Source organism: Camelina sativa, chromosome 9 (genome assembly GCF_030686135.1).
Source record: "Camelina sativa cultivar CO46 ecotype springtype chromosome 9, ASM3068613v1".
Taxonomy (NCBI): Eukaryota; Viridiplantae; Streptophyta; class Magnoliopsida; order Brassicales; family Brassicaceae; genus Camelina; species Camelina sativa.
In genome coordinates this window covers 37,692,060-37,714,690 of record NC_141888.1, presented here as the reverse complement: position 1 = coordinate 37,714,690, position 22,631 = coordinate 37,692,060, and the positions used below count along the sequence as shown (strand labels likewise).

The 22,631-nt window shown below is 38.7% G+C and overlaps 5 protein-coding genes across 11 annotated transcripts; 3 read left to right on the top strand and 2 right to left on the bottom strand.

The window, feature by feature from the left end:
• Nucleotides 1-108: 108 nt before the first annotated feature.
• On the bottom strand, nt 109-12,211 carry LOC104713537 (serine/threonine-protein kinase ATR). Of its 5 annotated transcripts, XM_087463889.1 has the most exons (17): nt 11,254-12,211; nt 10,840-10,984; nt 10,601-10,713; nt 10,077-10,408; nt 9,817-9,941; nt 9,459-9,603; nt 8,794-9,327; nt 8,639-8,714; nt 8,218-8,521; nt 6,853-8,095; nt 3,260-6,634; nt 2,606-3,175; nt 1,797-2,417; nt 1,512-1,706; nt 1,192-1,411; nt 928-997; nt 109-800 (listed from the first exon to the last, which is right to left on the bottom strand). In XM_087463889.1, the coding sequence occupies exons 1-15, from the start codon at nt 11,432-11,434 to the stop codon at nt 1,262-1,264; spliced, it is 8,109 nt and encodes a 2,702-aa protein (XP_087320015.1). In that variant the 5' UTR covers nt 11,435-12,211; the 3' UTR covers nt 109-800; nt 928-997; nt 1,192-1,261. The 5 variants fall into 5 exon arrangements, with proteins under 5 accessions (XP_087320015.1, XP_087320012.1, XP_087320011.1 ...); XM_087463886.1 differs by lacking the exons at nt 8,218-8,521; nt 8,639-8,714; nt 8,794-9,327; ... (4 more) ...; nt 10,840-10,984; nt 11,254-12,211 and having other exon boundaries at nt 109-569; nt 659-800; nt 3,260-6,632; nt 6,753-8,095; XM_087463888.1 differs by lacking the exons at nt 8,218-8,521; nt 8,639-8,714; nt 8,794-9,327; ... (4 more) ...; nt 10,840-10,984; nt 11,254-12,211 and having other exon boundaries at nt 157-569; nt 659-771; nt 3,260-6,632; nt 6,753-8,095.
• LOC104713536 (receptor-like serine/threonine-protein kinase At1g78530) lies at nt 12,212-14,356 on the top strand. Its single transcript, XM_010430681.3, has 5 exons — nt 12,212-12,747; nt 12,831-13,178; nt 13,268-13,525; nt 13,638-13,771; nt 13,866-14,356. Exons 1-5 carry the CDS (start codon nt 12,612-12,614, stop codon nt 14,061-14,063), a joined length of 1,074 nt encoding a protein of 357 aa, XP_010428983.1. The 5' UTR covers nt 12,212-12,611; the 3' UTR covers nt 14,064-14,356.
• Nucleotides 14,357-14,896: 540 nt separating this feature from the next.
• LOC104713533 (glucan endo-1,3-beta-glucosidase-like) lies at nt 14,897-15,929 on the top strand. The gene is made up of 4 exons (XM_010430679.3): nt 14,897-15,085; nt 15,249-15,277; nt 15,366-15,603; nt 15,710-15,929. The coding sequence occupies exons 1-4, from the start codon at nt 15,031-15,033 to the stop codon at nt 15,739-15,741; spliced, it is 354 nt and encodes a 117-aa protein (XP_010428981.1). The 5' UTR covers nt 14,897-15,030; the 3' UTR covers nt 15,742-15,929.
• A 242-nt stretch (nt 15,930-16,171) lies between these two features.
• LOC147939239 (solanesyl diphosphate synthase 1, chloroplastic-like) lies at nt 16,172-18,492 on the top strand. Of its 3 annotated transcripts, XM_087463894.1 has the most exons (7): nt 16,172-16,431; nt 16,547-16,723; nt 16,944-17,068; nt 17,158-17,285; nt 17,371-17,474; nt 17,564-17,691; nt 17,757-18,492. In XM_087463894.1, the coding sequence occupies exons 2-7, from the start codon at nt 16,558-16,560 to the stop codon at nt 18,303-18,305; spliced, it is 1,200 nt and encodes a 399-aa protein (XP_087320020.1). In that variant the 5' UTR covers nt 16,172-16,431; nt 16,547-16,557; the 3' UTR covers nt 18,306-18,492. The 3 variants fall into 3 exon arrangements, with proteins under 3 accessions (XP_087320020.1, XP_087320019.1, XP_087320021.1); XM_087463893.1 differs by lacking the exon at nt 16,172-16,431 and having other exon boundaries at nt 16,445-16,723; XM_087463895.1 differs by lacking the exon at nt 16,172-16,431 and having other exon boundaries at nt 16,505-16,742.
• Nucleotides 18,321-22,393, bottom strand: LOC104713532 (seco-amyrin synthase-like). Its single transcript, XM_087463890.1, has 14 exons — nt 22,057-22,393; nt 21,688-21,873; nt 21,483-21,572; nt 21,126-21,335; nt 20,884-20,968; nt 20,585-20,751; nt 20,307-20,498; nt 20,145-20,258; nt 19,777-20,031; nt 19,582-19,680; nt 19,447-19,503; nt 19,324-19,370; nt 18,725-19,211; nt 18,321-18,638 (listed from the first exon to the last, which is right to left on the bottom strand). The coding sequence occupies exons 1-14, from the start codon at nt 22,261-22,263 to the stop codon at nt 18,525-18,527; spliced, it is 2,310 nt and encodes a 769-aa protein (XP_087320016.1). The 5' UTR covers nt 22,264-22,393; the 3' UTR covers nt 18,321-18,524.
• Nucleotides 22,394-22,631: the final 238 nt, after the last annotated feature.

The following is a 22,631-nucleotide window of genomic DNA, read 5'->3' as shown; positions in this document are numbered from 1 at the left end:
GTGGTCCATCAATAAAATAAATATACTCCCTCCGTTTCAAAATATAGGATATTTTAGTAGAAACACACATATTAAGAAAAAGTTACTTTTAAAAAATTTAACCAATCATGTCCAAAACTGCATAACATAAAATATAAAATTAATCTAAAAGTTGTATTGAAAGTTGGAAACATCCTATATATTACGAAAACAAAAATAATCCTCTAAACATCCTATATTATGAAATAGTACTTAAATCCTAGTTTATCCACATATATAGGATATTAAGACATTATTGACTGCTTATATAGACAGTCATGCGCTGGAGCACGATCATGATAGCTGTTCTTTCTCTAAAAACTAAAATTAGAAAGTATGGCACCAACATATAATAATAACCCTGAAGAAGACGAAGTTGACACAAACCCAAGTTTTCTAATGAGAAAATTGTCAGCAATATTTTCGCCACAGCTAGTCTTCATCACGTTCTGGCTTGTCCAAAACTATGGCGAACCCGGGTGAAAGTCTGGGAAAATCAGTGATGTTTAAGTACACATCTCTCTGGGATATACCTCTGCCTCCAGCCTCACCTGTGAAATCACCAGCAATGTACCGTCGTGGGAGCTGCTCAGAGATACCGATAAGGAACCCACTGGTGAAGCAAGCGGCTTTGGCTTACCTGCAGCCTACGTCAGGGAGGCCACCGAGGACAGTGGTGGATCAAGGTCTTGGTAAATTCAAATAGGTTTGCTGCAGGGGGCAATGCGGGTGTCTCGAAGTGGCTCCACGGTACTAGTACAGAGGAAGAAGATGATAGTGATCTATTGATGAGAAAAACTACGATACGTGAGGGATGGTAGTTTTGGAAATGGTTTTTGGACATACATATCATGGGTTGTTATATTCTCTGCTCGTGTTAGTTAAATCACCAGAAAAGAGAGTGCTTACCTTTCTTAGTTTACTGGAGAGGTGCACTCAAATACTCCTAGGATCATATACTCCCGATTTCCTTGGGTCACTGCAAATTGCAATTTGAGTGAGATAAGTTACACTCAAAAAGATTTGTAGCCACCTATGTATTCATAGGCGGCCAATAAATAATTAACTGAATTCTATTGTGATCTACGTTTAGGAGGCACATATTTCACTTTCAGAATACTGTTGAAATAATTAAGAGTCTCATAGGATAGTTATATCTGCATATCAACTTACTGTATTAGCATAAGTGGTATTATGCAAACTGGTGTAGCGTGCAACCAACAGAGGGGTTCAGGGATTTTCATCAGAACCAGGGCATCCACCAGATGTACATCTTCCCAAGATTCTCAAGTGAGACTGCATCAGCAATCAACCGGTGAGCCTGACCTTCTACCGGTAGTGGAACACCAACAACCACGCCCTGCAACCGGGCTTCAATGCTGCTTATGGCCCGCTATAATTGCCAAATCATGTGGTTGTCTCAAGCAATTAGAAAGAAAAAAAAAGGGCAAAAGAATTGACACGAAAGAGAATCATTAGATGATTATGCAAACCTGAGCATGTGGGTTCTGAACTTCTACTCCGCTTGATTTGTGTGTTTTTGTCCACTCCACAAGAGGATCATGGATGAATGTCTCCAGTATGCTCATCAATGTCTCCCTATGTGTCCTCAACACTGTGAGAGTGATTTCACATACCCTCAAGAAGATGCCCTCATATCCAGTGATGCCCAAACCATCGATCATGTTCTGTGGTTTGGAAAATAACAGTTCATTATTATGACAAACAAAAACAAAATACCAACAGAATACACACAAAACAATTTTGCAGTTTCTTGCCTGGGTCAATCTGAATGGCACCAACTCAGGTTTCTCCAGTTGTAAGCCTTTGTCAAATAAGCAACTGAAGTCTACATGAACACAATCACCTGAAGTAGAGTCAAAGAGGATATTTTCTCCATGACGGTCACCAAGTCCAACAATGTGCCCAACCATGGACCAAACTGCTGTGGTGTGAGCATAAGCTACACGTGACCTAAACCAAGCAGCTGGTTCAGAAAACGTCGTCAAGAACCATTTATGGAAAACCGGAGGGAACATAGGGAGGATCTTGGTCTTCAGCATTTCATACTCCTTTTTAACAGCACATTGATCATATATTCTTTTAATTTGCGGATTTGTTTTCTGCCGATCAAACTTTCCACAAGAAATGTATAAATCTTGTAAAATATGGCGGAGTCCACGTGTATGTGGAACCCACTCCACCAGACCACAGTCTTCAGTCAGAGGAGCTACTGCAAAGGTGCGGATATATAGCTTCCTTCGCCTGCTTTCGGGATATTTGGATAGTAAGCGGTTTATCATCGCAGTAAATTCCATCATCCGAGCATCTTTCCTGAGATCATCCTTGGGCTTGCAGAGGAATGGATACTCAATACCATCATTTCCCAGCAGAATGATCTGAATACCAAATATAATATATTGGTAAGGCATATTTTGTAGGATTGATCCTCAAAGATAAAATGATTTTATGCTATGGTAGAATGCCCATACTGGGAGATATATAAAAGAAGCTATAAGCAGAACGCAGTGCAGAGAATCGTATACTATGATGACGCTTTCAATCCGTGAAAAAAGGAAAAGCATACCTTCTTTGGGCGCTGAAGGGATGAAAGTATCTCAGCTTCATCAGCTATACCAGAAATAGTTGGTAGATCTGAATCAGAAAATACACTGGCAGAGTGTCGTTCATTGCTGTTCATATCGAATGCTGGTAGGCTAATGGTAAGAGATTGTTGAATTGGCATGATGATATCCAGCGGCATCATTCTTTTCAAGGCACTGAATTCAGTCGCTATATTGATAACCTTGGATCTTGGTTGTCCTCCATGGAAGCACAGTTTAATGAAATGATCAGTCAAACTAGCAAACTGAATGAACAAATTGTGGCCTCTGTCACCTTGGTTAAAACCTTTTCGTGCACCTTGTATGATTTCTGCAGCTGCTTCCCTCCTAGCAGGAACAGTAGATTTTGAAACAGCCGCCATAATCCAGAGCCCTTGCTGAGGAAATTGATGTAGAACAGAGGTGATGATATTTTTAACCATTAGTACTGTATCCCCATTCTGGTGACAAATTCTAGAAACCAACTGAGGCAACACAGTTAACCACTGATAGGTTGGCAGATCCTTTAAGCAGCCTCTCATTAAACTCATTATCTGCGAAAATAATAAAACATATTATATATGCAATAAGAAGTATTAAATAGTGAACAGCCATGAGAAAGAGTCCACAATCACCACCTTCATATGAGTACTTTTCAATTCTTTATTTCCCGCTGAGCCACTTGTTTTATAGATAGTACCAAAGTCAAACCATAGTGTTAACAACCTCGGAAGTGCTTGAAAGAGATTCTTGTGCCCACTGTGAAGTGCCTTGGCATAGAAGTACATTCCCTTAAATAGGTAATCCCACCCTGCTTTCTCAGTGCTTAAGTTCGACGAGACAGATCCTTTTTTACTGCCTGCAGAGCTCAATAAAGAGCTCTCTTGTTGACACTTTCTTGCATCAACATATAGTTCATCATAATACTTAGCCAAATGGAAATATCCCTTCTCCCAGGGCAGCAAGTCCTTGACTTGGGTGTAAAGATTTAAAACATCTTTCTTTTGTTTCTGCCCACTGTGATGGATCCATTTGGAATACAAAAGAAGAGTCTTTGCAACATCTTTTTTTTCTTTGAAAGATTGTGTGTTACGAACTGTAGGCTCTTGATTCGGGGGAGCCATCAGTAAGCTTTTGATAGAAGAAATTACAGTCGAGTCAACAACTCCCTCATGCATATTCAGGAGAGATTGTTGTAGCTCTATAATGGCACTGTCAGAGCGCCTAGTGATCCAAAGAAGTTTCGCCTTTTCCATGTGAACATTAGGTGCACCAGAAGCTTGAGCTTCCAAAATTGCCCTGTGAGCTGTCTCATAGTGTCCAGCTAAACGGCAAAGCTTTGCATATTGAAGCCAACAGTTCCCAACTTGAGCACCAAGCCCAGAGGCACCAAAGACGAGTCTTCGGAAAGCTAAGAGAGGTTCCCTTGTCCACAACGATGATTGAGTAAATCTGAGCCGGTTCTCCCAGTTATCTACTACTTTCGAAAACACCGAATCAATTGTACTAAATGATTTTTCCAGATATGAATCCCCATTAAGAACCGCCTGGAAGTCCTCTAGCTCCCTTAGCAAGTGAAGTTTGACAACAAAAGGATATGCTCGTGTATAGGAGTCCATGCCTGCAGCAGCTAGAGGAGCAATGAGAGCTTGTTTGGAAATTGCTATTCTCTCAGCTACAGAGTATTGATCTTTCTTCATCATTGCTTGGAGAATCTTTGCTACATCTCTGTCGAAGGAGGCATTACTGTCTGAGCTACTGAATAGTAAACCTTCTGCATCAGCTCCACCAAGATACTCATCCATCAATTCCCACTTTCCAAGTCTCCATGCAGCTTGTACACCTTGTGTGCACCACGTTTTCTTGTACTCAGGTACTCTGGAAATTAGTCCGTCAACATGAGTGACCATTGTCTGATGGTGGCACATGTTAAGCAAGCAATTAAGAACATCAGAATGTCTTTGAACTGATGTTGGTTCCATCTGAAGGGCTTGTTCACATGCAGTGAAAACTTCTGCCCAATTACCAGATTTCTTATTTATCAACAATTGATCTTGCAAACTTAACGATTTGCTTAAACTTGCAAAGCCCGAAAGACCATCAGGCTCGTCAAGGCAGCTGTATATTCCCATCAGAGAAGAGACATCAGCATTTTCAAAGATGCCTGTCTTCTCTGCTGCGGGATTTAAGGAGCCTGACTTTTCACGTACATGGGATTCGAGGTACATCAGTGACCTGGCATAAGCTTGGCACCTGAAAGAAGCCCGAGCAAGGGTCACCTTGGGAATAGCAAGCAAAAGCTCCAACACATATTTACATTGTACAAGAAGATGATCCTGTTCTGTTGTTAAGGTTGAAACCTGGTCTTTCAATTTGGGTGCTACTTGCCTACCACCTGATATCTGCATAGAAGATGAGAGTGCTACTCCCTGCTTCACGTCGTCAACCCATTGCCCAAGGTTATCAAGAAGCGTGAAAACAGCTTGAACACAAACTTCACTCTGACCAACACCAAAGCTGTTTATTGTCACTCCACTATTTTCTGATGCAGCAGCATCAAGAACAGAAAGGATCTCTTCTGAAATGCTAAGTCGTGCTGCCTCAGTCCCATGGCAAACAACATTCAGAACTAAGTATGGTAAGAGATACGTAGCTGTCTGCATATCGTGACGCACTATGCCACGGCAAGCAGCAAATATGCTTACACGGGATCCAGTTGCATGTGCTGTCAATTTCCTTATCCAGTAGGACAGCCACCTTCTGAATGACATAGAAGGCTGATAAATTGGTCCAGCTGATCCAGGGTCAGACACATTTGGAAGCTGAAACCTTGAAGTCAAGCAGGGAGCTATTAGTTCTTTAACATAGTTTGAGAAGCGATCCCATAGTTTTTTCCCCCTATCCTTCACTTCACTGTTACTTCCACATCTTCTAGAACCAGATACATTGACTTGTACACACTCCTGGGGGGTAAACAGAACAACATTCCCAGCTAATGATGGCTCACAACCAGCAATCTTTAGTAATTCCTGTATGGCAAGAGCAGCTGAGTCTTGTATGATTGTATCCTGTGCAGCTCTAAAAGCTCTTGCCAAGTGTTTATGAATGAGCTCAAAGATAAGATCATCATCTGAGCATTGGATTTTAAAACGACTGCATGAAGCAACTCTCACTTTGGCAGGGTCAATAGCACCTATTGCTCCAAGACAATCTGCACAGACTAACTTAAACCTCTGACCCACTGTAGTTCGAGATTCTTCTGCACATCCCTGTAGTAAAGATGTGATTAAAGAGTTCACGATTTCCATGTCTGAGACAAGTTCACCAGCAATTAGTGCAGCAACATCTTCATTTCTGTGATACAGCAATTTGCTTAGCTCACATGCCACCATGTATCTAACATTCAGGTTCTCATGTTTCATACCATTTACAATATCCCGCAACTGATCCTTCAGGCTCATTAATCCACGTGCTTCTTGTACGGCATTGTTCAATTCTCCTAAAGACGGTATGCTAGGTAAGAGGGGAAACTCACAAATGTGCTGCTTTAGTATATCTCTATTCTTCAAAACAAGTTCTTCAAGAATTTTTACCACTTCCTCCAAATAAACATGAGGACCTTCCTTCTCTCTCTCCAAGAAGGGGATGAGTGCAGCAAATACCTGAGAAATCACATACTTTATGCTAGATGGCGATACAGCAGCCAATTTTCTTGTAAAAAAATGCAAGACCAAGAGACCCTCGCTCTGAAGTGCATCTTTGTCAATGGCATGCATAAGGAGAACCATAAGCTTAGGCACATATGTGCTGAGATAATGGCCCATCATCTCAATGAGCAGCTTAATACGCTTCAGCGCTTGTTTCTGAAGAAAAATGTCATCTGCATGGAGCATTTTTCTGTCAATACTGTTAAGGAGTCCAACAAAATGATTTTGTAAGAATCCAGGAAGATCTTCCGTATTTGCTAAAACTTTTGAGATCTTCTTTATTGCCTCAGGCAGTCTCTGTAGCCTGCAAAACAAAGTACTAAAATCAAACGTCATAAAAAGTAAAAAACAAACAAGCATCAGGACGTTCAGTTATTTGTTAAAAATGATGAATGCATTTTCCTCTGAAACTAAAAAAAACAACCTCTAGCCATTTCTGTTGACATGTAAATTTAAGAAACTTTCATGCTACTTCCAACTAGCAATTTCTGCTCAAAAGTACGAAGCTATGCGAGTATATCCCGTCTATCTGTCTCAGGTATATCAGCAATGTCCACAAAGCATACAAGCTCATCTAAGAGTGCAGGCAACGCAGCAGCAAAAATTTCTTGGTTGTCAGAACCAATCCGTGAGTGATACAATTGCAAAACTGAGAGCAGATTCTTGTCCTCTTTTTGGTTCAGAGCAAATGCAAGAACTCTGGGTAACCAAATAACTATTAGCGGTACCACATCTGTGTCTAATAACCTTGCCAGTTCGTTCAAGGTATTGGCTGCTTCAGCATTTTCCTGCCAGTATACCAAGAGCTTAGGAAGAACAACAGGGACCATTTTCCTCACAAGTTCTTCAGTTTCAACACCTAAAACAGCCTCTGCGAATTCTTTTACCACATCTGAACGGCTGGTCAGCCTGGCAGATAGATTATCAAACAACTCATTTTGAATATGAGCAACTCTGGAAAGTAGGGTTGCAAATCCCCCTTTCACATGGACGTAGGATGACCGATTTATTAACCTTGAAGCATTTATTCGGATGATCAAGTTTGGATGATCAAGCTGATCAATCAGCAGGAAAAGACAAAACAAGAAAAGCTCACTAGTAACATCAACAGCTACCATAACTTCAGCTGTCGTTTCCAGTAGAGTCTGGATGACAAGAGGATCCTTCGCTGTTGCTAGAGAACGCTCAATCAAACTAAAAAACTTTTGTTCGCAACTTTTTTCCATAGCATCTTCACCATGAAACAAACCGCCCAAAATAGGATGCTGTACAAAGATACCAATCTGAGCACAGAATGCTTCCCTTACATCTGTATTTGCATGAAGTAGCAGATCTTTAAGGCATCTTATCCATTGAGACCTTGTTCTGACCAGAATATCTGGGGGGGTGTGGCCAAGAATTCTCCTTATTACTTCTACGCAGGCTAGCTGAGTCTCTTCAGAAGACTCGTCATAGAGAAGATTAAAATATAATTGAAGGTTAAAGTAATCACGATGATGGTCCATTTCCAATTTCACCATCTCTGGAGGCTCTATGATTATGAAATGCTTCTCATCTTTGCTTTCGATAAATTTATCACACTTTGAACATTGGAACCCTTGAAGTAGACAATTCAGAGTCTCATCTTTCTTCAAATCTTCATGTAGGAATAAATGGCATGCAGTTTTCTCTGAGCGGGTTGTACTTGACCCATAAAGACAAGATAAGAAGCCAAGGGACTGAGGAATGGCCTTCTTAACCATCAATTGCTTTTCTTTCAACAAATCCCTATGAGTAAAAGACAAAGGAACAGTTAAGCTATGTCTTTAAGAGTATCTTGAAAAGGACTAGTAAGCAAAAACAGCCATATGAACTTCGTTTATTATGTCGTTTTTATCTCATCTACTTACTCCAGTCTTGGAAATATATGAAGAAGGGCATCAAGACCAGAGAAAAGAACTTTGAGGGGCATAGAGATAACAGCAACAGCTCGCACTTGTTCAAAATCGTCAGAAAGAGCCCGATTAAAAATATTAAAACCACTCCCATCTTGTAAACCAAGCTTTGTCCATATTCCCACAGATAAACACTTAGACTTTACTAGAGAGCTAGGCTTCTTAAACAGCATGCAGTGCGTCCATGGAAGCTTCAGCAGGAATTGTATGGCAACCAGATCATTCCCTTTACTTGTATATTCATACCTTGAATCCAAATCTGATTAAAGGGGAACACATTAACAGATGATAAATCCCAAACTGGTATAGAGCAAAAGATCAACACATTATTTAGCATGGAAAAACATGTCAAGACTTCATGGAAAAGGAGACTTACCAGGCACAAGCAGAATATTGTGAATTCCTTCCAAGTAAATTGAAATATCGAACATTATAGGATTTTCTTTCTCAACCTACATACATACCGTTTAAAATAAAAACAGGAATCGAAAATGCTAGTAAAAGAATCGGGACTGGGGTGTTTCTGGTTACCTGCTCAGCTATCCAGGGAATCCAGGCATACATCTGGTGAAACAAGCGATGAGTCATGTCAGTCCAGGGAGAGAAACAAAATGCATTGCTGAGCATGGTAAGTGCCACAATTGAAATTTCAGTCTGTAACAGACTAGGTCCAGAAGGTGGAGGCTTTAAAGATTCTACAGTTGAAATAAGCATCTCACGCAGACTAACAGCATCTTTTCCATCAGTCTCACTGGAAAATTCAGGATCCAAGTAAACCCCTCGTTGAATATCATCACCAACCTTCTGGCGCTTCCTTTTGTAAGCACGTCCATCCTCAATATGCCTTTTTTTTCCAACATCACTTGCTGTTGATGTATGACTACCACATTTGGTTGTCTTACCTCGAACACAACCAGGTCCAAGAACTACAAGAACTGCTTTAAAACATTCTATCAATTGATAACAAGGTTTTGAAAGATGAAGCAACTCTGGAAGGCAATGTAGCTTCCAAATACGAGGAGGACAAGATTTCACAATCCGTGCATATGCTCCGCACAGGGAAGCCTACATACATAAATATCCCATGTGATTTCCCATAAAGTTGTTGAAAGAGTACCAGTGAAAATAAAATAAAAAATTGATCAGAAATTCATTGGAGTGGAACATGTGTATGGAAGAAACAGATCCAAATATACCTTAAGCTCCTCACTGTTTGTTCTCTGTAAAGCATGAGGGAAGACCAACACTAAACTTTCTGCAGTTAGTTTGATAGCGACATCAGAACAGCTGGAATATAATGCCGTAAGGAAACGCCCAATAGTAGCATCGTAAATCGCATTTCTGTTACACAAACCCAGAATTTAAGTTCAAAGTGAAGGTAGATCTATATTCTGAAACTTCATCGGAGAAAATAAACTGAACCAGTGGGGAAAAGAGCAGTTTAACAAATATTTTTTTTCCACACTCAAATGTGAGGAAGGTAAACAGAAACTTAAATTCACAATCATGTCAAAATAAAACAAAAGAGATGTGTTTTGATATGTGGGAACACACCTGTACACAGGAAGTCCTTCTTCATCTGCACTTAAAAGGAGGATGATTGACTGTATCAAGCCCACATGAGGGAGGATGTTGAAAGTAAGGATTGATCCGACAAGAGAAGCAAATTCAAAGCATGCCTTCCATATAAAATCAGATATCAGATTAATGTCCTAAAAATCATCACATCTCCAAAGAAAATTAAATGCACCAGTGACACTATCAATCGATCTGATAAACCAGATGACCAAGCTTATGAACAAATAGTTACTCACCATCTGCAAATCTGCACCACCACCGCATACTAGAGAACAAGCAGCTTTGACAAATGATGTATGGATGAGACCGTGGACGTAGAGTGTCCCCTCAGTTAGGCATTTACAGATGAGCTTAAGGATACAAGTAGCAAAAGGTTGCCATCTTTTGGCTCCCAATAAGTTCAACACAAGGCCATCCCCATCTCTGGGTTTATTAGCATCTGGCAGATCACAGAGACGACAAGTATCACCCCAAATTCCAGAAATGGACATACAGAAACACCTAAATGGAATGTGAGATTCACAGATTTCTGGTTCATTTGAGTGACGTGATGCAATAGGTTGCAGATCTGGGCACAGAAAAGGAACGTTAGTTCAGTATAAGTTGAAGAATTTTGGAACCATAGTACGTATTATTAAGATTCACGGAGTCAGTTTTACAAGCAACAATCTCCAATTATATAGTTGGTCCTTCTAACATGATTGGATAACGCCACATCATTATGATAAGCAAGGAAGAAAGTCCTAAATGTTACTATCACCTTCAATGGCCTGCAAACAGTCAAGGAAGAACATCCGGTACGCCTTCCTTGAGTTGGAACGCAGCAACATTAAGAGAGAGCCAACAGTTTCAAGTAGTACTCCATGCGCAGGACTGCAATTGATTTACGAAAGAAAGCATTAGAGGAAAACTCTTAGAGGAGTGACACCCAGTTCAGGAGGAGATATGACCTAGATAGGTAGGAACTAGCACACCCAATATTCTAGTGAAACAACTTACACAAAATCTGGTTCAGCAAAGAAGGGGATAATACGAGCAATGACAGGGAGAATAGCCGCAGGGGTTCCGAGATAGAAAACTCCTGGAAAGTTCCTTGCTATATTACCAACAAGCTTCAGAACAGCTGTAACTTCCCTCCCGTTACCTGTCCACGCACACGCACACGCACGACAAAGGAACTATGAAACATGCGTTTCTCAAAAAGTAGCTAATTCAAGATAAATTGGAACTCAATCGATAAAATGGAGTCCAAAATCAGTGGTGAACAAACAGATGTAGGAGGAGCCACATGAAACCGTAAACGTCCTCTAGGGTTAACCTAAATTAATTCCAGCAAAATCCAATCCAAGCTAAGAAGGGAACAGAAACAAGAGGCTCAAAGAGAGAGAGAGAGAGAGACAGTAAAGTAATTACCGAGAGAAGGAACAAGGTAGGTATTCAAAAGATGGGGCATGACAGCCCGAAATCGAATCACTAGAGAATCATCTTCTTCTCCGGAAGAGCGACGGAGGTTGTTAGGCGGAGTGGAGGAGGATGCGGCGACGTGTTCGCGGAGTTCGCGAACCAAGCTGGAGAGATTATTGTCGTTGGCCATTTCAGAATCGCTGATGCTACGCCGCTCGCTCCCGTCTCCTCCTTTCCCCCTTCCCTCCCAATTTTTAAAAGGAAAAAAAAAAAGTAAAAAAAAAAAAGAAAAAAGTGTGGAAGGAAATAATTAGTCTCTTTCACTCTTGAATGTCCATCAAATTACTACTAGAAAATGAAATAAAATAAAAAGTAACTGAGCTAGTAGGAGTAGGACAGGTCACTATGTTGTCTTCGACCTTGACCAACCCATTAGTCGGGGTTTTTGTACGGGTTAAAAATCAGATTTGATGTGTCCAAGCCCATCCGGAAATCGAAAGTCATCAACCTCCCTTATGTATGGTCAGTCCACTACAGTCTGGTACCATTATGAAAAAGTATGTTCCCATTGCCAGAGGCTTACTCACGAGATTGATGGAAGCCTGTCCTTTCCTACTTAAGATCAACCAAGATCTAGCTACAGAAAAGTGTCTTGGTAAGGCAAGGGAAAAAAAAAACCTCCACCTTTGGTTGGAGTACTACGGGAGGATCGGGTATTCATAAGAAGCCCATTGAATGATATGTCAAGGTTTCTACCTTTTCCAGTTCCAGCATACAGATACAGTTGCTAAATCTCTCAGAGAGTTAGTATATTTAAGGCCGGGAACTGAATCAGACTTAATGTATGTTAAAGTGTACCAATTTGCATGGTTTTTTTTTTTTTAATATATTAGTGATGTGCTTTTAGATTGGTCATTGGTGAGCACAAATATTGTAAAATTGCAATTCGCAAGGGTTTTTTGTATTATTATTACTGATCATCTTCTTGAGTTCCTTCACATGTAGTCAACGACAAAAACAAGGTAATAGCTGGTAAGGTACCCTACTTTCACGAGTACTTGTACATTTTATTCATAAAGTGTTACACATCTCATTTAATATTTTCAACAAAAGCGGATGAATTTTTACGTACAAAATCAGTTTCGTTTTCATACGTAATAGTAATACAAATATGAATTGTTTTTATTATGAGGCGAAGTGTCCAAATTGTTGGTGAGGATAACCAAAAAAGGTCCTAAACCTACTTCCTTTTTTCTGTCTATCTCCGTTTTCACGTAACCAACTTTGTTGTCTTCTCTTCTTTTAATTCAAATGTAGATGATAAGATAAAGAAAAGAACTTGCAACTTTTATGTTCAGAGAAAAACGATGGCTAATGCAAAGGAAACAACTTTTTACATAACAATCTCTGTGGTTGCTTTTGTCATTGGTAAAATCGTAATCGCTCTTCTTCTCTACAAGAGATGGCAAAGAAAAAACACAGTTTATGAAAACGGATTCCCAGGTAAGTAATTTTTTTTAAGCTGTGTGAAATACATGATCATGTCGTCTCTTTATGGTTTGATTCATGTTCTTATGATCTTGCAGTCAAAGGAGGAGGAAAAATGGTGATGTTCAAATCTCCATTACTTAACTCTGTTTCCTCCGACATGTTTATGAAGAAGTCACATAAGCTAAGCAACAAAGACATTCTCGGTTCAGGAGGATTCGGAACTGTTTACAGATTAGTCATTGATGATTCAACAACTTTTGCTGTCAAGAGACTAAACAGAGGAACCTCTGAGAGAGACAGAGGGTTTCATAGAGAGTTAGAAGCAATGGCTGATATCAAACACAGGAACATTGTAACTCTCCATGGCTACTTCACTTCTCCACATTATAATCTTCTCATCTATGAGCTCATGCCTAATGGAAGCTTGGATTCTTTTCTACACGGTACGCCCAAAAAAAAGCATTCATTTAGCACAAAAACGTGTTTTTTATCTAGTTTCTCCAACCGCAAGCTTTTTTTTTTTTATTCGCAGGAAAAAAATCAGGAGATAGAAAAGTTTTGGATTGGGAATCGAGATACAAAATCGCGGTTGGAGCGGCTAGAGGGGTGTCTTACCTTCATCATGATTGCATCCCTCACATAATCCATAGAGACATCAAATCTAGTAACATACTTCTTGATCAGAACATGGAAGCTAGGGTTTCTGATTTTGGTTTAGCCACTTTGATGGAGCCGGACAAGACTCATGTTTCCACGTTTGTAGCTGGAACATTTGGATACTTAGCTCCTGGTTTGTACAACTAACACGCTTTAGATACATATTCAAAATTCACATTCCACTACAATGGAGAAGGTAGATTGATTTTTTTTATTTTGTTCAATGTGTGTTTTAAAAAAAACAGAGTATTTCGATACGGGTAAAGCGACAATGAAAGGAGATGTTTACAGTTTCGGAGTTGTTCTTTTGGAGCTTCTAACTGGAAGAAGACCAACAGATGATGAGTTTTTTGAAGAAGGAACAAAGCTTGTTACTTGGGTATCAGTTTATCTATCTCTTTTCCTTGTTCAAGTTATTATTACTCTGGTTTGGTTTTTAAACGTTGTATGTACTGTAATTGTTACTATTCCAGGTAAAAGGAGTGGTAAGAGACCAAAGAGAAGAGGTGGTGATAGATAACCGGTTAAGAGGATCACCAGTTCAAGAGTTGAACGATGTGTTTGGTATAGCGATGATGTGTCTTGAACCGGAACCGATCGTTAGACCGACTATGGCAGAGGTTGTCAAATTGCTCGAATACATCAAACTTTCCAAACGTTCTTCCTTTTGATGCATGTCTCTTGTGTCAATATTGCTTGCTCGCATCAAAGCACGTGAGTAATGTTCTGTAAGAAAACTTAATTAGTTAATTTCTTGAAATCATCAAATAATTCAGTTCCAATATAAAAGTTTCGCTGAAGAAAAAAAAGACTTCGAGATTCGCTTCTTTGATAACTGAACTGGAAAGCTAAAACTGTAGTTTTAATATAGTATAGTATAGAAGTTTATTTCTCATCTTTTTTTTTGGTTCATGGAATAAAGGATTATACACAAAAAGCTTAATATCAACTATTCTTTTCATAAGATTCTCGTACAAAGTGGGCATTGGATCTAAACAATTTCCCTAATTTACAGCTCACGTCACGTTTTGATGTCTCGTTATTTGACGGTGAGATCCCAAATATTCTCACTACACTAAACCTTATGAAACAATTAGCGACTCTTTTTTTTCTTTTTTGACTTAGCAAAAGGAAAAAAAATAATACAAAAATGGAATACAATGACGTTAGATTTTTATTTTGAAACGTTTTCATTATATTATAATACAAAAAGTGATTACCATGATGAAATACGTTTTTGAAATCCTAAAACCGACCGGCGGAAAAGAAGGGTATTTTCCAGAAGCTTTAAATATGCGGAAAACACAAGGTAAAACACTAAAACCAAAAAAGTTCTCAATAACAACTGACATCAGATTTTGAAGATTGAATTTCAAACCAAAGTGTACGTTTATAAAACGACACTTTGGCTAAAACGCTTACTTTTCATTTAAGCAAATTGCTGGATTATTCACCTTAAAAGCCTAAAAACATTAATTAATGTGTATTACATGTCAAAAACAATAGTTTGTTTCTTTTTTTTTGAATAGTTTATTCTTATAAAAATAAAAAAAGTAATCACTGATTCACTTGCTCATCTTTTATATATATCACCAAAGATTGTACAAGAGTTCTAAGTACTCAAACAAAATTCCAACAATGGCTAAAGCATGGATGTGCATTTCTTTCCTCATCTTCCTCTACCTCTCCTCAGGTAATCAAATTACAATTCTCTAAAACCATATCCTAGTTTAATTACTTATATAAATTTACATTAAATACCACACACAGTTTTAACTTTAACAGTAAGATTCAACAAGTTGAGGTACAATAATTTTACTTAACAGTATCATCTTAATCTTTTGTTTTTCTCACAGAAAGAAACTTCATCAAAGTCAACGCAGAGGTAAAATGCGTAGACCAACTATCAAATTAATGCAAATATGATTTCTTTTTACTTAGTGAGTTTAATTTGTTCTAAGTTGTTGTTATAGATGAAGACTTGGTGTGTGGCTAAACCTTCTTCAGATCAAGCAACACTTCTTGATAACATAAACTTCGCGTGCTCTCATGTCGACTGTCACGTTCTCTCGAGTGGATGTCCATGTTATTCCCCTGGTAACCTAATCAACCATGCTTCGATCGCCATGAATCTTTATTACCAAGCTAATGGAAGAAACTACTGGAACTGCAATTTCAAGAACTCTGGACTCATTGTCATAACTAATCCTAGTAAGTTTACTCTTTTTCTTCCTCTTCTTATATATAAAACAGTTATATTAAAAAAAGAAAACTCAGATTAAAGTTTCATTATTTCATTTTTTCATTATATATGTAGGCTATGGAAACTGCTACTATCAATACACATGAGGGGAAAAAAAAAACCATTTGTTAGAAGAAAACAGAGGAGGAGCATGTTTATGGGTGTTTAATTCAAGTTTACAGAATTTGATTAATCATATGTTAAATCGAATGTTTGAATCCTGAATCATTGCTTCTGTTACAATCAAATTTGATATCATAAAAAACAAAAACAAAGTATCCATTACTTATCAAAATTTGATCTCAATTCAGTATGCAATATTGTTTACAGTAAGCTTCAATAATTGAATCCTTCACCACACTTACAGCAGACAATTGGAAAATATACCCAAGAAAAGTAACGTACAATATTCTTTTTTTTTGCTTTGGTTCTTTGGCGTCAGAAAGTAACGTCGAACATTAAACCATTGGATAAGTGACACGTGGTGAGATCACAGCCTCAGATTAGATAAGCGGTCTAATCGTTTCCCTCTTCTCTGCCCTTCCCCTTTGGTAATTGAACAAAAACAGAACAACAACACAACACTCGTCACTTTCGTCCTCGGAGTGATCGATCTCAATCTCATGTGGGCTTGTCTCGTCCACCCAAGCAAATATTATAGAATAAAAAATAAACTCGAGCCGAATCAACCACTTGATTTTGTATACCTTTTTTTTTTTTTTTTTATTATTTGTTGTAATTTTTTCATACACCCAATCTCTCCCGTGTTGGAGAAAAAAAGGAGTTAGCTTTTAAAGGTTGAATCTTTTTACAGACCCCTTCTCTAGTTTCATAACTTCTCCCCTTATTAGTTAGTTCTCAAGCTTACTGGGTTTTTTTTTGTGAGAATGATGACGTCATCTCGAAACATAGATTTAGGTACGATGATGATGGCATGTGGTTGCGGCCGTCGTCAGTTTCTTCCTTTTGGCAAGACTGTTTGTAAGTTTGGTAGCAGCAGCAATAGAAGCAGCTACTATGGCGGTGGGAATCTTGTTGGGAGTTGCAAAGCCGTGCCGACAAAACCAAAGGAGATCTCTTTGCTCAATGGTATTATTATTCTCTCTTTGTCTTAAAACTTTTTTTGGTTCCATGTGATTGGTTGCTTTGGGTTGGATTAGTTTGAGTCGTGTTCTTGTCTCAATTTCAAATCTTGAATTGGGTTTATTGCTATGAATTGATTGTCTCATAGGAGTGTTCTGTAAATAGTTATAGATTTTCATATAAGAATCTGTGGAGTTTATGCTTATGCCTCATGAGATCCCTGTAGGTATTGGTCAAGCTCAAACAGTGACTTTTGATTTGAAGCCAGAACCAAAACAGCCCATTTCGTTGACAAATCTGTTTGAGGTAGTAGCTGATGATCTGCAGACTTTGAATGACAATCTTTTATCGGTTAGTATCCATCACAAGAAACTCTTTTTTTTTGGCATTGTCTTCTTCTATTGCACTAGGGGATCTAAAACAGTATTGTTCTTTATTAGATTGTTGGTGCAGAAAACCCGGTTTTGATATCTGCGGCTGAGCAGATTTTTGGAGCTGGTGGTAAAAGAATGAGACCGGGTTTAGTATTCCTTGTATCACGTGCCACAGCAGAGTTGGCTGGCCTCAAGTAAGTAATCTCTAGACTTTTTTTCTTGTATATATCCCATCCTTTGCATGAAGTGATCATTTTCAGATTGTGTCTTTTGATGCAGGGAACTTACAACTGAACACCGGCGTTTGGGTGAGATCATTGAGATGATTCACACGGCAAGCTTGATACACGACGATGTGTTAGATGAGAGTGATATGCGTAGAGGTGAGTTTTCATTCTTGATTTGTGATGATTCTATCTCTTAACTCTTGAAAATGTTTAGTTTGGTTTAAACTCTCTCTGTGTAATTCCAGGAAAGGAAACAGTTCATGAGCTTTTCGGTACAAGAGTAGCAGTGTTAGCTGGTGATTTCATGTTTGCTCAAGCATCATGGTACTTAGCAAATCTTGAGAATCTTGAAGTTATTAAGCTCATCAGTCAGGTACATGATTTCTCTTTTATGAGGTTATGCTCTAAATCACATCTCACTGAATGTTATGTTTTCAGGTGATTAAAGACTTTGCAAGCGGAGAGATAAAACAGGCGTCGAGTTTATTTGACTGTGATACTAAGCTCGACGACTACTTACTCAAGAGTTTTTACAAGACAGCATCTTTAGTGGCTGCAAGCACCAAAGGAGCTGCCATCTTCAGCAGCGTCGAGAACAATGTGACAGAGCAAATGTATGAGTTTGGGAAGAATCTCGGCCTCTCTTTCCAGGTAGTTGATGACATATTGGACTTCACTCAGTCTACAGAGCAGCTTGGGAAGCCATCAGGGAGTGATTTGGCTAAAGGTAACTTAACCGCTCCTGTGATTTTTGCTCTGGAGAAGGAGCCAAGGCTGAGAGAGATCATTGAGTCAGAGTTTTGTGAGGTGGGTTCACTGGAAGAAGCTATTGGATTGGTGAGTGAAGGTGGGGGAATCAGGAGAGCACAAGAGTTGGCTAGGGAGAAAGCTGATGACGCGATAAAGAATCTGCAGTGCCTGCCTCCAAGTGACTTCAGGTCAGCTCTAGAACAAATGGTGATGTATAATCTTGAAAGAATTGATTAGCTTTTCCAAAAGAAGTTAGAAAGGTTGAGACATGCTTATTATAGACTTATATAGTACAGTAAAAGCACACAAAATACAGAGATTGTAACGTGGTGAAAATCCTTAAAACGTGTTTTCAAAAGCAGTAACACATGATTTCGATTGGATCTTTTTATCATATAATAAACCTCAATCTTATTTTGGAAAACCTCAAGCTCAAGCATCAAAGTGAAATCTTCATCAGAGGAGCAGGCGCAACGCCTTTGTGTAGTATGCGAGTGCCCAAAGAGTGAAAATGTTTCTATAGGTTGCGTAATTGATCATCACATTCATCTTGAACACTCCCATTATGTCCTGCATTTTGTGGCATATAGAGAGAGTTAACTATCTTGTATCAGATTGAGGTGTAAACTGGTAAATAGAAAAAAAATGAGAATCACCTCTTGCGGGAAATCGCCATTATTCATCTGAGAGTTGATCAACAGTTTAGCTGCGCGATGAATAGGCAAAGGGTCTCTCTCCATCTGATCACACATAATCAAAACCATCAGTGCTTGTCCTGTATTCACCACATTGCTCCTGTTTCCCTCTAGAGGCGTATATTTCTTGTTGGGGCAAGCGAGATAACTCTCACCCCAACCGCCTTCAACGTTTTGTGTCTCCAGAAGGAACTGAACTGCTCTACGAATCGGCTCACAATTCTGGTAAGTCTTGCCTGCAGCCACTAGACCTTTTACAGCGAAAAAGGTTCCATAAATGAAACACACACCCCAGTTTCCATACCAAGAACCATCCGGCATTTGAAATCTTTCTATGTATTTGACACCATTCTTGATAAACCTTTCAATCTCTTCCCTTCTGTGCTCAGGATACTCTTTCAAGAACCGAGCCAATACCGCTATCGCTGACCCCGTACATTCTACATACCTAAACAAAGCTCCATATATTCCATAGTATAAATTAAATTCATTTTTTACAGTAGCAAAAGAAAACAAAACAAAACAAAAAGACTTTGATGTGGTAAAGATATATATAGTACTCATGCTCGAGCATTGTGTCTTCCATAAACTCCACCGGACTAAGCCACTGCATTTTATTTTGAGGCATTACTATAAGAGACACTAAACATACGAAATAGTAAGATGACTTAAATAAGTAGTACCTCTAGCCAAGATCGTCCACGAGCTGCCTCCCACACTGCTACGCCTCCATTTTCGCTCTGTTAAATATTATTTAACAAATCAATATCATTAGTCCACTAACTAGCCGTTGTGGAGTTTTCGTTATAATACGTTACCTGATAATAAAGAAGCAAATTAACGGCATCATAGATCCTCTCTACATCCATTTTCTCGCCAATAAACTCCGATGGCATGCTTCCAAAGATAAGGCAACACTGGCCGGCCAAGTGTCATCAACCTCAAAAGTTAAATGATCGTAAAACAAGGTTACTCAAGAAAGAAGTAATAAAGAACTATTAATGGAGTCGAACCTCTAAACTCTCAGAAGTACAATCCGAAGTAGGCCAGCCTTGGTCTTGGTCCGAAAATGTCCATCCTCCTTTGGCAATATCTTTCAACATTTTCTTATGGTCACCAGGAGGATCTCTTGTAAGCTGAGATTTTTGCAAGTAAGTGTAGCCTTTAATCAGCGTTGATTTAATATCATCATCATCGTCATCAATATCATGAGAAGCTAAGATGGCTTGAAGTGAGAGTGCTGTATCCCACAATTGGCTACCAAAAGACTGCAGCACCAAAATAACATTCTCTAAATTAAAAAAATCTCGTGACAGAAACAGAGTTCCAAAAACAGAGTAAATTAAATTTAAAAAAAAAAAAAAAAAAAAAAAACACTAACTTGGATTTTGAGACCATCCTCCGCAAGCCATATGTAATCGGAGATTCGAGCAAGATGTTTCTTAAAATAATCACCATCTGGGTCTTCTACCCAACAAGCAAGCATATGAAGCGGCTATCAAATAAAAGTGGAAATCAGTAATAGAATACCGTTATAATTAACCTTTGGGACGCATCCACCAGTAATGTATCGACTGGCTTCATTTTGATAATGAAGGAGTTCCATTGTCTTTCGAAGAGCTTTTTCCCTGATGAGCTTGTTGAAAGGCCATCGACTCACGATGTTCTCTGACAATATATGAACACCTTTCCAAAACAACTCTTGTAAAAATGATTGTGGATAGTAGAGATCTTCCTGCATCATGCCATTTTTATTTGTTTTATTATCATTACTAGATCTCATATATATATATGTAATGTACCCTAAACAACTTTTATTACCTTGGCGCACAGATTGCGAGCTTGACTCCATATGATTTTGTCATAAGATTGAGGATAAAGCTCTTCCCGAAGCTGTAATATGAGAGGTGTTGGTGTAGCTACAAATTTTTTACCATACAAGTATGATATGGCCATGAAAATCTCCCGGAAATAAATCCACAGAATACCTGTTTACAGTAACATATATTTGGTTAGAGACATGCCTTGGACCGATCAATTTTGATTATGATACAAATAGCAAGCAAATGTAACAAAACCATAACAAATAATTTATATATCATAGAATGTGGAAGTGGAACCTCCGTTGAAGGGCAAAAAAGAAGGGAGCATCCACAGCTCAGGCGGTATAGGTTTGCAACCGGACCAATCATACACTCCAAGGATCTGTGTGAAGAAAAGCACAACACAAATTACACAGTCTAGTCGAAATTAATTGGAGACATAATCTAATATCTAAGGATCAGACCATATATATATTAGACATACAAAATTTTGATAAAATAAAGTATATATTTCGCGCGTATATGTAATGTATAAATACCGATAGCCAAGCCTTTCCGATCAAGGGCGTATACGTAGCACCACCTTGATCAAGGATCCACTTACGAGCCCTTGCACACCCACTACTTCCTTGGACATCATCAAGATCTGCTTCTTCTACTCCCAAAATCCGTAGGCAAATGTAATTGATGACCGTGCAGAACATAGCGCTTTGGCCTTCTACGTGTATTCCCCACCCACCATCTTCATTCTATACAAACCAATAATTAGTTAACGTCAGAGAACTAGCTAGGGGGCTCTGATCATAGCTAAGATCAGAGCTAGGGGGCTCTGACTTATCAAGAAAAATAATCTATCCACTTCTACATAGGAAATGTGTTACATAAGATACGCGTACCTGATGGTTGTACATGTAGCGCAATAGTTCCTTGCGATGTTCCAAACTCAAGATTTTCTCCAGATGTCCAGTAATGTACAAGCATATGACCTAGAATATTTTATCATTACATTTTACACATATATATATATATATATGTATATTTGATGAATAGAAAAGAAAAGAATAACATATTAGAGAGAGTGAAGGGATAAGGATAGCTCACAAAGGGAGCTTCGAAGAACAAGCAGCCAGAGTTTTCAGCAGGCCAATGTCCATCCTCAGCTTGCAACGCCGTGAAATAGAGTAGCCCTCTTCTCAGTGCTGTCTTCGCGTCTTTGTACGTTATCTTTTCCGCATCTTCTATCTTCACTCTCGGAATCTTCTGCTCGAACTTCTTTTCCCTTAGAAACTATTATAATCCATACCAAAATTTTTTTAAAAAAAAAAACACAAACTTACATCTCTCTCCTTCAAATAAATATGCCCAACTATATACGAGTTTTACAGGCCACTGCAACTAACATGGCAGACTCCAAAGATATTAAGGTTCAAATTTTCTAGTTATCCCTATGTATAGTTTTAAAACCTCCACCTGCATACGCCAAAGGAGATCACCACTGATCTTGAAACGTGACCGGTTTATTAAGAAATTATGGCGAGCTTCATTGACCTCAGCGAGTTCCTCTGGGCAGCATGCATCGGGATCAAACTCCCAAGTCTGCCTTCCGGTGTAGTTGTTGGTGCTGAACAAGTGAGTCTCATCATCTCCGTCCCTAGCTCCGATCCTCAGCCTCCACATTTTGTATCAAACCTTTTTAGCAAGTCCTCAAGAACATGATCTTTAGATCATATATATAACAGTACTGGACCAAGTCTGAATAATGCTATATTTAAATTTTCATATGATGCGATCTTTTTAATTGTTTCGTTTTTTCTGTTTCACATTGCGATAAATACTTTTTAAGTTTGCTTAATTAAGAAATCGATCAAAGGATTCGGAGTAATTCGGAAAATGACTTTAAAAGCTGTAAAACAAAAAAAAATTCAATTTAAACTCACACAATAACAGTTTAATTATTGACATTCTCTTAATTATGTGAATTCTTACAAGTTTTCCTAAATACTCGCAACCATTTTTCTTTATTTTTATTTTATTTTAGTCGACAC